Here is a 13559-nt window from a genome sequence, read left to right on the forward strand (position 1 = left end):
GTTAGTGTGTTTGTAGTAACAGTCATATGCAAAGTTTTGAATTTGGTGTTGTTTGTGTTTTTTAAAAGTGCATTAATGATTGTTGTGGACACAGTTTTAGCTAAAATATTTTGAAGCGAGTTGACGAATAATTATAATCATATCAACCTATGCTGCAATTTTGACTTTAGCCATGTTCACAGTAAGTGAGTATTTAGGTTTATTTGTGTTTGCATGTGTCTTATACTCCATCCATTTAGCTGAGCAGGAGTATGTGCTCTCTCTCTCAGCTGCATGTCTCTCTCGTCCCCCGCTAATTCTCTACACAGACTCACAGACACTCTCTCACCCCTCCCCCGTCATTCTCTCTCTCTCTCACGCACGCACGCGCGCGCGCACACACACACACACACACACAGACACACACAAACACACACACACACACACACACACACACACACACAAACACACACTCCCCATTCTCCATTTGTCTATCCTACTTCTTCTAGCCTATCCTAGCCCCAAGCACATTGTCTGATGTGGTTGACACATACATTCAAGGAAATTGACCAAATTTGGTGGGCTTGTGTGTTATTGCTACTGCTAGTCAGAGACAGAGCTCTGGCATAGGGTGTGGCTTAGAAACTCTATATCGCCACCTAGCACATTGTCTGTTGTGGTTGACAAGTTCATTCACGAAAATGGACCAAATTTGGTGGGCATGTGTTTTGCTATAGCTATTCAGAGACAGAGCTCTGGCCGAGGGTGTGGCTTAGGGACTCTATAGCGCCACTTAGTGTGTTACCTGTTGTGATTGGCAAATACATTCACGAAAATGAATCAAATTTGGTGAGCTTGTGTGTTATTACTGCCGCAAGTCAGAAACAGAGCTCTGGCCTAGGGTGTGGCTTAGGGAGTCTATAGCGCCACCTAACGCATTGTCTGTTGTGGTTGATACATTCACAAAAATGAGCCACATTAGGTGGGCATGTGTGTTATTGCTACTGCTAATCAGGGATAGAGCTCTGGCCTAGGGTGTGGCTTAGGGACTCTATAACGCCACCTAGCACGTTGTCTATTATGGTTGACACGTTCACGAAAATCAACCACATTTGGTGGGCATGTGTGTTATTGCTACTGCTAGTCAGGGATAGAGCTCTGGCCTAGGGTGTGGCTTAGGGACTCTATAGAGCAACCTAGCACATTGTCTTGTATGATTGACACATACATTTACGACAATTAGGTACTCTTGTGTGTTATTGCTGCCGCTAGTCAGAGACAGAGCTCTGGCCTTGGGTGTGGCTTAGGGACTCTATAGCACCACCTAGCTTGTTGTCTGCTGTGGTTGACACATACATTGATGAAAATTAACCAAATTTGGTGGGCATGTGTGTTGCTCATGCAGATGCACACCAACAAGTACGTGTTGCTTTGTTAGATGCCTAAATGTCACCGGTCCGCACCGCAGGTGCTCGGGCCCGCCATCGCCGCTTGCGGCTATATTTATTATAGTTTTTTCCGTCTTACCTAATTCCTTTTTTCACCAACTTGGCATGCTCTAAAACTCTTGAAATTTAGCAGGCATATGTAGAATTGCATTTGATACTCAGAGACAGAGCTCTGGCCTAGGGTGTGGCTCAGGGACTCTGGGAATATGTGTTGTATGAATCTGAACAAGTTTTACATTTAAACGATATAGTGAATCTTAGAAGAATTTGAGTTATGATTGTGATTATGATTTTTGCACATCACATATTTTGAAACACTTCTCCTAGACGGTTTATCGAAATCATGTCATTTAAGCACTAAAATGATCTTGAGGGGTTGCCCGAGAGGAATTGCGACCAGATTTTTGAATTTCAAAAGTATATTGAAATGGCGAAGGTGCGTTATTGCTATCGATAGTCAGAGATAGAGCTCTGACCTAGGGTGTGGCTTAGGGACTCTATAGCGCCACCTATCGTGTTGTCTGTTGTGGTTGACACATACATTCAGGAAAATTGACCAAATTTGGTGGGCATGTGTGTTGCTCATGCACATGCCCAAAAACACGCACATGTTGCTTTGTTAGATTCCGAAATGTCACAGGTCTCCGCACCGCAGGTGCTCGGGCCCGCCATCGCCGCTTGCAGCTATATTTACTGTTGTAATACCACAATTACCCTTTAGGAATTAATAAAGTTATCTATCCATTTTTTTTTTTATTTATCTATGAATGAACAATTCTTTGGTCTCTTACCAGCTGAGCTGTTTTAACGGCAAAAAATTGGTGTTGTCCTTCAGCACCATACACATAACCAAAAGCACGGTTGTCTGTAACATCTCTGGCAATGAAGGAGATCTTGTTCACTGCATGTTCATGCTCAATCACCTGACAGAAGGAATGGAACACAAACAAGCAACAGTATACAGTAGATGGCTGATAATGACATCCATATAGGCTTATGGGTATGACTGGAATGCTCACACTTACCCCAGTTTTCTCATCAATTATTTTAATTCCTGTAAGGGAGATCTTCATCCAGATCCTCTGTTTGTGTTTGCCCTGGGACCGAGCAGCAATGGCCATTCCCTGTTACATATGAACATATTTGTCAACTTTGAAATTGCATATAAACACACCTCAAGCAATTTCAAATGGGAAACTCAGGTAATTTTGGTTCCTCAGTTGAGATGACCGTGTCAATTCGTACCGTGGAAAAGCAGTCTAAAGTGAACACTTTAGTAAGGATGGTAGCTGAATTTGTATTAGATAGTGTTAAGACCCTGCTGGTCAGTTGCGCACTCCTTTTCTTATGCCTGTGTGGGCTCTGCCCCTTTGATCTATGCTTTACCAGTTGCAGAGCAAGGAGTGGGCCTATTGGTGGTTGGGCTAATGGGTGGTGCTATAAAATCACCTGGAGGAATGGACGCTCTCTGCTCTTGGCTTGGCACTGCTTACGACTCTGGCCTGAACCACTCGATGGCTGCTCCGCTGGGGAGAGCCTCAACCCGTGGCAGCTTTCACACAGACGTCGCATTTTTACACTCTTTGTTTGATCACGTCTATACACTTTGCATTACACTTTCCTTTATCATATACTGACTTTATCTTTTTAACACTAGAAGCGCCAAGCGCCGGTCATTTGACCGCTGACACGTATTACTAGAAGCGCCGTGTAGGTTTGACCTAGATATACCTAGAACTGCTGGGCTGCGGTCTTTTGACCGCAGTGATTACAAAAAAAAAAATCTTTTCACTCGATTAAATTCCAGCACCCTACTTTCACGACTTTTCCTAAATACGTGTGTTTTATCACCCAGAATTTTTACATGATCAAAAGCACACCGGTACAAGCTAGTTTAGAGCTATTTTGCGCTCACTTACAGTACAGGCCAAAAGTTTGGACACACCTTCTCATTCGAAGAGTTTTCTTTATTTTCATGAGTATTGACATTGTAGACTCACACTGAAGGCATCAAACTATGAATTAACACATGTGGAAATATGTACTTAACAAAAAAGTGTAAAACAACTGAAAATATGCCTTATATTCTAGTTTCTTCAAAGTAGCCACCTTTGCTCTGATTACTGCTTTGCACACACTCTGCATTCTCTGGATGAGCTTCAAGAGGTAGTCACCTGAAATGGTTTTCACTTCACATGTGTGCCCTGTCAGGTTTAATAAGTGTGATTTCTTGCCTTATAAATGGGGTTGGGAATCAGTTGTGTTGTGCAGAAGTCAGGGGTGATACACAGCTGATAGTCCTACTGAATAGACTGTTAGAATTTGTATAATGGCAAGAAAAAAAGCAGCTAAGTAAAGAAAAACGAGTGGCCATCATTACTCAAAGAAATGAAGGCCAGTCAGTCCAAAAAATTGGGAAAACTTTGAAAGTGTCCCCAAGTGCAGTCGCAAAAACCATCAAGCGCTACAAAGAAACTGGCCGTCCCAGGAAAGGAAGACCAAGAGTCACCTCTGCTGCGGAGGATAAGTTCATCCGAGTCACCAGCCTCAGAAATCGCACGTTAACAGCAGCTCAGATTAGAGACCAGGGGTGCGTTTCCCGAAAGCATCGTAAGCCTACGATGATCGTAAAGTCCCTCTTACGACCGTCTTAAGATTTGCCGACTGTTTCCCGAAACCATCGTAGCTTAAGAGCATCGTGAAAACACTCGTAGATCTACGAGTGATCCAAAGTTCTCGTTACTGCCCAAGAGCGTCGTAACGCTATGCCTCAGTGGAGTCACCAGCAGGATATGCAGGGGGATTACAACTAAGAATATAATGATCCAACTTACGTTACCATTCTTTATTGTAAATTTACTTGTGATGATTCAGATTTTAGCGTGCAAAATAGCATTCATTCAATGGACATAATGTTATTAAAACCGGACAAGAATAGCCTACTAGTTAGGAAAGGAGACGTTGCCAGAAACGTTTGCCATTATCTTTTTGTGTAGCCTTTTATTTTTTATTTTTTATTAGGCTTATGAGGTAAAAACAGAGAAAGGAATATGTGACAATAGTCTGTTCTGCGTCAAAATCTAAGCCTATAGGCTATGTTATTTCAGCCTACACATTTCCTCATTCTCTTATCAACCTCTTCATTCAAACGTCTGCTTAAGTGACACGACACATTATTGCACAGGCAGCACACCGTGCTCTCACAAGTAGGTTAGCAAAGAACTCGCATAAACTATGTAGGAGTAAGCTAGCCGAAGCCTATGTATATAATCTTCCAACAAACATAAAAACGGGGCAACAATCTAATGTTAAATAATACAAACGTATGTATGCATGTGGTATATGACCTAGGCTAATTGGAATGCTTACATGCAGATGTCAAAGGTTTTCTATTTTCGTATTGATGTTAATTAATGTATAGATCCGAAGTTCAGACGGTGGCTTAGTGATGACGTGCAGTCAGCTGACATCACCATGAAATTAGGGGATATTTCAGAACTTTTATCGTGGACTGCTCCCTTAAGAGCATCGTAAGAGCAGTGCACGCGCGTTCACGCTACGAGCATGTTCGGGAAACAGTCGGCAAATCCTAACGATCAATCTTAAGATGAATCGTAGAAAACCCTCGTAAGAGTGTCTATCCATCGTTATCGGGAAACGCACCCCAGGTCAATGCCACACAGTTCTAGCAGCAGACACATCTCTAGAACAACTGTTAAGACGAGACTGCCTGAATCAGGCCTTCATGGTAGAATAGCTGCTAGGAAACCACTGCTAAGGACAGGCAACAAGCAGAAGAGACTTGTTTGGGCTAAAGAACGCAAGGAATGGACATTAGACCAGTGGAAATCTGTGCTTTGGTCTGATGAGTCAAAATCTGAGACCTTTGGTTCCAACCACCGTGTGGACTGCAGAGTGAAGGCAAAAGGGCCAACAAGTGCTAAGCATCTCTGGGAACTCCTTCAAGACTGTTGGAAAACCATTTCTGGTGACCTCTTGACGCTCATTAAATGAATGGCAAGAGTGTGCAAAGCAGTAATCAAAGCAAAAGGTGGCTACTTTGAATAACCTACAATATAAGACATATTTTAAGTTGTTTTACACTTTTATGTTAAATATATAATTCCACATGTGTTAATTCATAGTTTTGATGCCTTCTGTATGAATCTACAATTTTCATAGTCATAGTCATGAAAATAAAGAAAACTCTTTGAATGAGAAGGTGTGTCCAAACTTTTGGCCTGTACTGTATGTGACAACACTATGTTGTCTCACTTTCGGCCATGTTTGTCCTGGCTGCTATTCTCTTTTCTCACAGCAGATGTCGCAAGGGTTTCCTGTCAGTCGGGCATGAGAATAATATTTTACCATAAAACATATAGTTTATATATGTGCAATATGTATTATATATGTGATTTATTTTACTAACTTTTTTTCATTTACATGGCATAGTCTATGGAGGCGATTTACAGTGGTAAAATGCAAGTTTTGAAAACGTTGCGACGTTGTTCTATTAGGCAGGCGTACGTGTGTAAAAAATATTTTCAGCTGAAATTCGTCGTAGCCTATTTATGTACGTAGGGCGTACATTCATAGTTGTATATCTTATCTTCTATTTGTAGGCTATCTTTTAAAGCTCAGAATAATGCTGGACTGACTGAGTCACGTCAAACACCTATTTCCAATTGTAAAAAGTACAAAATGTTAAGTGGCGCAACGTTAACTCCCTCGGCTAATACGCAGGAGACCCGGGTTCACATCTCGGCATGAGCGAAATGTTGTAGCTTATATTGACTGAATTCACTGACCATTTTTCAACGTCGACGAACAATTATTTTTTGTTATTATACGGCTCTTCACAATGCAAGTAGAACGCCCATAGGACGCCCCATTGACTTGAATGGGATTTCCCAAAGTTCTACCGGTCATTATTTCTTGATGGAGGACCTCTGAAAAAAATAATGACCGCTGTCAATGGCAACGGAGTTTGTGCTTCTAATTCAGGTCTTTTATATCACTCCGCGTTGAAATTTCGTTGAAAGTGAAAGACAGCTAGTAAGAGGTTACCTAGCAACCTCTCAAACAGTCTCCACTTCGCGTCGGGGTCCGGTTCGCCCTGTCGGTCCTTATTTTCCCGCTAATGACCAGCGTTCTATACATTATCCCTTACTTAATGGTTTTTAATAACAAACTATCTGAAATAAACGGATGAATCACAATACTGTTTACCATTAACAAAAAATAATTTTGCCAGCCAATAATTTTCTAAGCCAAATTGAGCCCCCATCTGACAAACTTTGGCTAAGCCAGTTAGACTTTTTACACCTAAAAATAATTATATCATAGAGACACACGCGAAAAAATAAACGATAGCCTAGAAACAAGGCCTACATGAGATTTTCCCACTGGATACACCACATCAGTATTGTGCTCGTTGCTACGATACACAGGACTCACAGTGAGTTGACGACCAATTCAAATGACATGGGGGAAAGAAGCAAACAAGGTAGCCTAATTTTGAACTCGCCTTACATACTTTCCTAATTCCTACGTAGGGCTACTCAGACTTTTGTTAAATCTTCAGGGCCCGGTTGCACAAACACCAAAACCAAAAATTGATGATATGAACCAAATATTCTGGAACAGTATTACTGCGACTTCCACCGTTTCCAGAGATTGCTGCGCTGTTCACAACGCATGCAGTCTACATTGAAGTGAAACGTGCAGAACTTTGTCCAAAACAATACAATAACATTGCGTGTTGAGATCTAGTACAATATAGACATCTGTAGACATGAAGTGGCAACTAAAGCCATTATCAGCCATGAAAACTTTGGCGGCTGCAGCAGCATTTAGGTTTTGGCTGAGCCAGCTAGCCAGCCAACAACTTCATCAGCCAGCCGTTATTCTCAAAGCAAATGGCTTCGGGGTCTATACATAACACACTATCCATTGCAAACATAGCCTATTTGAAACCGATCATTCCCCCTCCCCCATACACTCGTCTAACCAGTTCACGGACAACTGCCTCCCCACCCCCACCCCCTCTCTCTGTCCCCTGCATAGGCTGTAGGCTGGCTGTTTAGGCAACTCGTGGAAGAATGCGCAATCATGTTTCATCGCATATGCGCGTTTCAGAATGTTCGAATTCGCCAGCGTGCGTGTAGTTGTGTGAATAGAAAAAAAGAGAATAGAATATACTTTATTGATGCCTTGCTCAAAAGAACTTCAGCCATGAACAGGTCGGGGATTGAACCAGCAACCTTTGGGTTTTGGGGCCGAAGCTCTAACCAGTGGGCTATAGCTCTGCCCCACCACACCTGCTTGAGAGGTATAAAACAAACATTGGATGTCAAGTATGACATCACGTGACCTTGACCCGAGCATCGGGGTCATTCCGAAATGACTGTGTTCCAAAAATGTAGTTTTATGTACTAGGACGTAATCGTCCACTAAGACCGCAGCATCGGACACAGTTGAGACATGGTGCTCACTAATGTAAGTGCCTATTTGTTCTGGAAGACAATTTCTGGTCAAATCTTCCTTAGACTCCACCTCCATTCGCGATAACCCTCCTCCCCGTTCATACGCTTTCAGCACAGCTTTCTTCACACATGAATACTTTTTACTCTCGGCCTCACCAAGAGACGAATAGGCCTCTTGTGCACGACCAGTTAGAGTGCATTGGAGCAACAAAGTGCGCGTTGTATCGGGATAATCACAGGTCTCAGCCACTCGTCACAGGTCAGCCACTCGTTCAAATAATTTGAAAAACATCTCCACATTAGACTCCTCAAATTTGGGTATGAGTCTCACGTTTTTAGCTACATCGAACCCCACGGGGCTGGCCGTAGTTGACGTCCCCAATATCCCTTCTTCAATTAATCACAAGCGTTTGCGCTCAAGCTCCAATTTCTCACGCTCTAAGTCTTGCCTAGCAAGTTCTGCATTGTACTCGAGTTCGCTTTTATCCAAACAAAGGAGAAGGAGCTCCTTTAGCTGTTCATACGTAAATGTATGAACTGGGTCAGCAGGGGGAGGTTTCAAATCGGCGGGTAGTACCTCCTGCTCAACCAGTGCAGCCCTAATAAGATCCTGCATGCGTTTTTTATTACTTTTATCGGAACCAGTCAATTAAATATTGTAACGCTCCACAAGCAAAGAAAGTTGCTCTTTGGTAAACAAATAAAAGGTCTCCACCAAGGGAGCACTAGCAAAATCCTCAACTATAGACATATCTGCTCAAATAAGCGATGATAAGCGTACCAATTAAACTATTCACGTATTGGGCTCCCAAATGCGCATTCCCTCTACCTAACTCAAACATGTTTAACTAAGTAGACCCTAGGTTTCTTTGAGCAGTTACCGATGGGGGGTTGTTAAGCACCTTAAACCAGGGGCACGACAGACTCCTTGCTGAGGCAACCCGAAGCCTCGGATGTGCTCCCGAGACGACTGCTCTACCCACCTTCACCGCCTGAAAAAAAAATGGTGCCGCCTAAGGCACCCTCTGCCTACTAGAGACGGCACTCGGAAGACCAACAACAGCCACACAATTGAAGATGACACCAGATACCACGATCAATCAGAGGAGATTCAAATTCAAAATAAACTAGTCTACAATGTAAACAAATGCGCAGCGCTCTCCCCCCACAAAAAGAAGAACGAGAAAGACTGGCTCAAACCCAAAGTAGACCACACAGGCTATGACAGTGCAAACAAAGAATATAGGGTCATTCCACCTCAATTCAACAAATGCCTTCTGCTTGACCATCTCAGATTTCCTTCAACATTTTACCACCTAAAGAGTAACCATTTAAACTAACTTAGCCAAAATATTAGATTGGTATACCTAATACATCCAGAGAAAAACATTTTTGAACATGGTACCCCCCTTCTGATTTTTGGCACATTGGCGCCCTCATCTAAATCTGCAGCTAAGTTCAGATGTCATTATCTCAAAAAGTTTTCAAGCTAAAGACTTCAAATGTTCTGTGAATAATGATTGCTACCTATAGATTCAATCTTGTGAAATCAGAAGAAAAATTGCAGATTTTTTTCAACCCCCCACATTGGGTGCCCCATTACACAATTTATGAACAAAATGTTTTGCAAATGGTTATGTCTCTCTACAGAAGAGTGTTTAAGCTGTCTTTGAAAAAGTAATTAAGAGGTGTCTATATTGTTTTTTTGTTGGAAGTATTGTAGCACAAAACTAAAAAATAATCCATTTGGATGATATTGTATCTCCCCATTACAGAGGTATGACAAGCTATACCAATGAATTGAACACATCTCCAGAAAGAGTATGAAATGGGCTTTCAGACTGTGAAATTTCAAGATGTGCCAGGGGCACATGGGACATGCAAAACACATATATTTGGAGTCTACCACATGAGGAAATTTCATTGGTATGCTCCACAGCCATTTTCGATCTTTTTGAATTTTGAATGTTAAAAGAATGTTGAAAAAACTAACTTTACTGCGCCTGTTTGTTTAGTTTAATGTTTTGTGGTTTGGTAAATGTGACAACCCCTCTTTTCCCTTCCCCTGTACTGTTATACGCTTACCTTACTTGATTACTCAAATGGAATGATTATACAGTATGAACACAATAAGGATGTAAAGTTGAAAATGGAAAGTTAGGACTGTCCAATTTATCAAACCATATTACTGTCAATTACATGAAACAGTCAAGTTCTGAATGAAACACATGCTTACTGTGCTCAAATAGTCATTCCGATTGAGTAATCCACTTTTTCTAATTGAATCAAGTAAAGTAAGCATAAATATTAATGGGAAATCCAGGTTTCTCTCTCTCATTCACACACACACACACACACACACACACACACACACACACACACACACACACACACACACACACACACACACACACACACACACACACACACACACACCTGTCTGTTGGTCTATCTGATCCTTTTACCTTTTCTTTTCTTCACACTTCATACATAGGCTAAGGAAGGCCTTACAGGCCTCAGCTGGTGCTGGCTATGTAAAAGTCAATTAAAATTGATTTAATTGATCTCTGCACTTTGTGCTCTGAATGGGTTTAGACAAGAACTGGCAGAGCAGGCTAGGCCTACACTCAAGCACACTCATAGGCATGAATTGATAATATTGATATTGAAGGGTTTTTTTGGCGGATTTTGACAGCAATTTTGAGCATTTTAGGCACAATTTCTTACTAAAGAGATCAATCATCAGTCTAAAACAAATATTTTATAATGTTGTATTGTTTATGTGGACCACTTTTGCATAATACTTGTAGAATATCTTTACTTTTTGGCACCAACCCCTGTGCTACAATACAAGAAATGTGAGGTTTATGGGCAAAACACCAAATTTGACCTTTTTGGAATTTGACCTTTGACTAGAGTCACTAAAACCTTCAAGAATAAATGGAGTCAGGGCTGTACAGTGCGAGCAGGTCGTCTCAAATGCGACTAAAAATATATTAGTGTGAGTTGAAAAAATAAAATTGTCGCACACGTGCGAGTACTGATTTCAACCCTTTCATTCGCATTTTGCTCCTAAAATGAATCAACACCAAGTGGATCAAAGTATAGTACAATTTTCACGCATCTGTATACAAATTTCAGAGTTGACAACCTGGCTGGACACTCACGCTTTCAGCATCAACCTCGCGCTCACACACACATGCAAGAAATGTCACTCCAAATCCATTCTTCTTTTTCTTCAATCTGTTCGTTATCAGTTGGTGACTATGTAGCGATTACCGGTGAAATGGTGAACTATGATGAAAATGTTGACTATAGCAATTACCGTGTTCATTTAAAATATTTTTATTATCACGGTTGATAAACACGGTGTGGAAACTGTAGCCTATGCTAAATTCCTCCCAGCTTCACCCGAGCCTGCATTTGACATAGGCCTGGAAGACTTCTATGAAACAAAAATGGTATCCTACTGATTCTGTCGTCTAAATGATGGATTTAACCACGATTCGGTGTAGGCTACACCTGCTTCAAAAAGGCGAAACATTTTCATCGCAAATGTGCGCTGTAGGCTACGTTCACATTATATCCATTCCACTAACGTTATCAGGAGAATACCGTAACGTTTCATTTTGAGCACTGGTTGTCACTCATTGGATATAACAGATAGCCTATACCAAACTCCAAGACAAGTCATGGTAAGTTAAGTAGGCTAAGAGTAGGTTAAGCACCCAGCCAATTAAACATGACCAAGGAAAAAGTGAACGGGACAACTCACAATGCCATGCCATGGTAGGCTACTTAAATCATAGGAGTTAACATTGCTGGACACTCATATTTTCTACTACACCAGAAATATTTCTCTTTACCTGTATGTTAACATGTATCCTTGAACTATGCGTGACTATTTTCCTAAAACCGAATGAAACCTAATTATGTTCACGTATGTTCATTAGACCTACACACCACCCCTGTAATATCATTAAAGACAAGTGTAATCAATATGAAGTATTCAAGATATTGCAAATGCTATAAATTGTTAACAACATGTGTACAAATTCTGAATTCAAAATATGAAATAGAAACAAGACAAGCCATTTTCTGTGTGTGTGGAGGGTTTGAGCAGAGACTGCCACTGCTGTGAATGATCTGTATCCTGCTTAAGGCATGAGGTTTATATTTAGGTTTAAGGAAATATCTTAGTGCTCCTAAAATTTTTCCTGTGCGCCTACATTTTTTCATTTAGGAGCACCTGTGCTCCTAATGAAAAAGCTAAGTGTACAGCCCTGTGGAGACATCTTTTTTTTAACTCTTAAGAACCTATAGAACAACGATTTTTAACATGCGATTTCCACGGTACCCAGGGACGGACTGGGCAGTCTGGCATTTGGGCAGATGCCAGAAGGGCTGCGCAGACTTGTGGTGTAGAACCACCTGGTGTCAGAGTAAACATCACTACAGGAAGTGAGTGCTTCCAGTGTATAAAAGTCACAAAACTATTGAGCACACACGTTAGATGTGTGTTTTTGACACACCACATGTGAGTACATTGATGGATCATTGTCATGGGTCGTGGAACCATAGGGGCTCGAGGCCGTCATCATCGCTCTGTTTACTGTTACATGGAGCATATGATACATGAAGCACTGCTGTTACTGAATTAGGAGTACTATTTCTGATAAAAGTGCTGTACAATCATGTCTAATAGTGAAATATAGGTTGAATTGCATCTGTTCATCAATGAAATTAACCCCACCAGAATGAGATTTTGGGGACAGAAAAAGACAGCCTAATACCAAGGCAAATGTGAGATGAAGACATGACCATACCTTAAGCTTCATCATTGAGTCCTGACTCATTTTATCCCCTCTAGGTTCTGGAACATCATCAACACCAATCAGTTTAGCTTTGTATCTCACACCATCTCCTTGGAACCTGGTTACCAAGTACTCCTCTGTCTTCTCTGAAAAACAAAAAAATAGATAAATAAATAAATCCAGAAACAGTACAATTTTGCATGACTGCACATGCCCTATTAGCTATTGTCAGTGAAGACTAATGTTTTTGTCAATACATTTAAATCATTTTATAGAATTTCTAGAAATTGATTCATTGGTAATTATCACCTATCAATAGGGGATGCCATCCTAAGGAGATAAAACACATACATTACCATTTTTCTTTTCTTTCTTGAGACCAGTCTTGCTTTCTGTAGAAGCTGCTGTTGTTATCTCAATGTTCATAGAATCAGATGTTACAATAGTGGGTTCCATATCGGTTGACATGCTGGGGTCAGAGGCCTGATTGCTTTACAAAGCAAGGGAGAAGTAGGGCTCTGGAGGCAGCTGGCAACACTCCACTTGTAAGAGAAATAGACAGGAGCAAGACACTCAAGAGGAGCACATTGCATTGAGTAATGAGGCTAAACATATTATAAATGCAGATACATTTAAATGAATGGATGTAAAGTAAATACAACAGATACAGTAGATACAATAGTAAATACAATAGGAAATGGATTCCTATGCCATTACCAAACACAATTTAAACAGAGCATTGAAATTGTATGCAACACATCATAAATAACAATGGTAGTTGTGATCTGTGAGGTGACAGCATGTCAGGCAATATGCCTCCAAGATGTGATCAT

General features: G+C 41.1%; 1 protein-coding gene across 5 annotated transcripts in view; it reads right to left on the reverse strand.

Annotated features, from left to right (window-relative positions):
• The window catches only part of dab2 (DAB adaptor protein 2), a 135289-nt gene that overhangs the window by 115520 nt on the left and 6210 nt on the right, over positions 1–13559 (reverse strand). For all 5 annotated transcript variants that reach the window (XM_062533712.1, XM_062533714.1, XM_062533715.1 and 2 more), the window contains exons 2-5: positions 13083–13268; positions 12739–12872; positions 2453–2551; positions 2219–2350 (exon numbers count right to left, since the gene is read on the reverse strand). In XM_062533712.1, the coding sequence (XP_062389696.1) occupies positions 2219–2350; positions 2453–2551; positions 12739–12872; positions 13083–13194 (477 nt within the window). In that variant the 5' untranslated portion in view covers positions 13195–13268. The remainder of the gene's footprint in view (positions 1–2218; positions 2351–2452; positions 2552–12738; positions 12873–13082; positions 13269–13559) is intronic.

The sequence above is a fragment of the Sardina pilchardus genome, chromosome 4 (assembly GCF_963854185.1).
Source record: "Sardina pilchardus chromosome 4, fSarPil1.1, whole genome shotgun sequence".
NCBI classification, from domain to species: Eukaryota; Metazoa; Chordata; class Actinopteri; order Clupeiformes; family Clupeidae; genus Sardina; species Sardina pilchardus.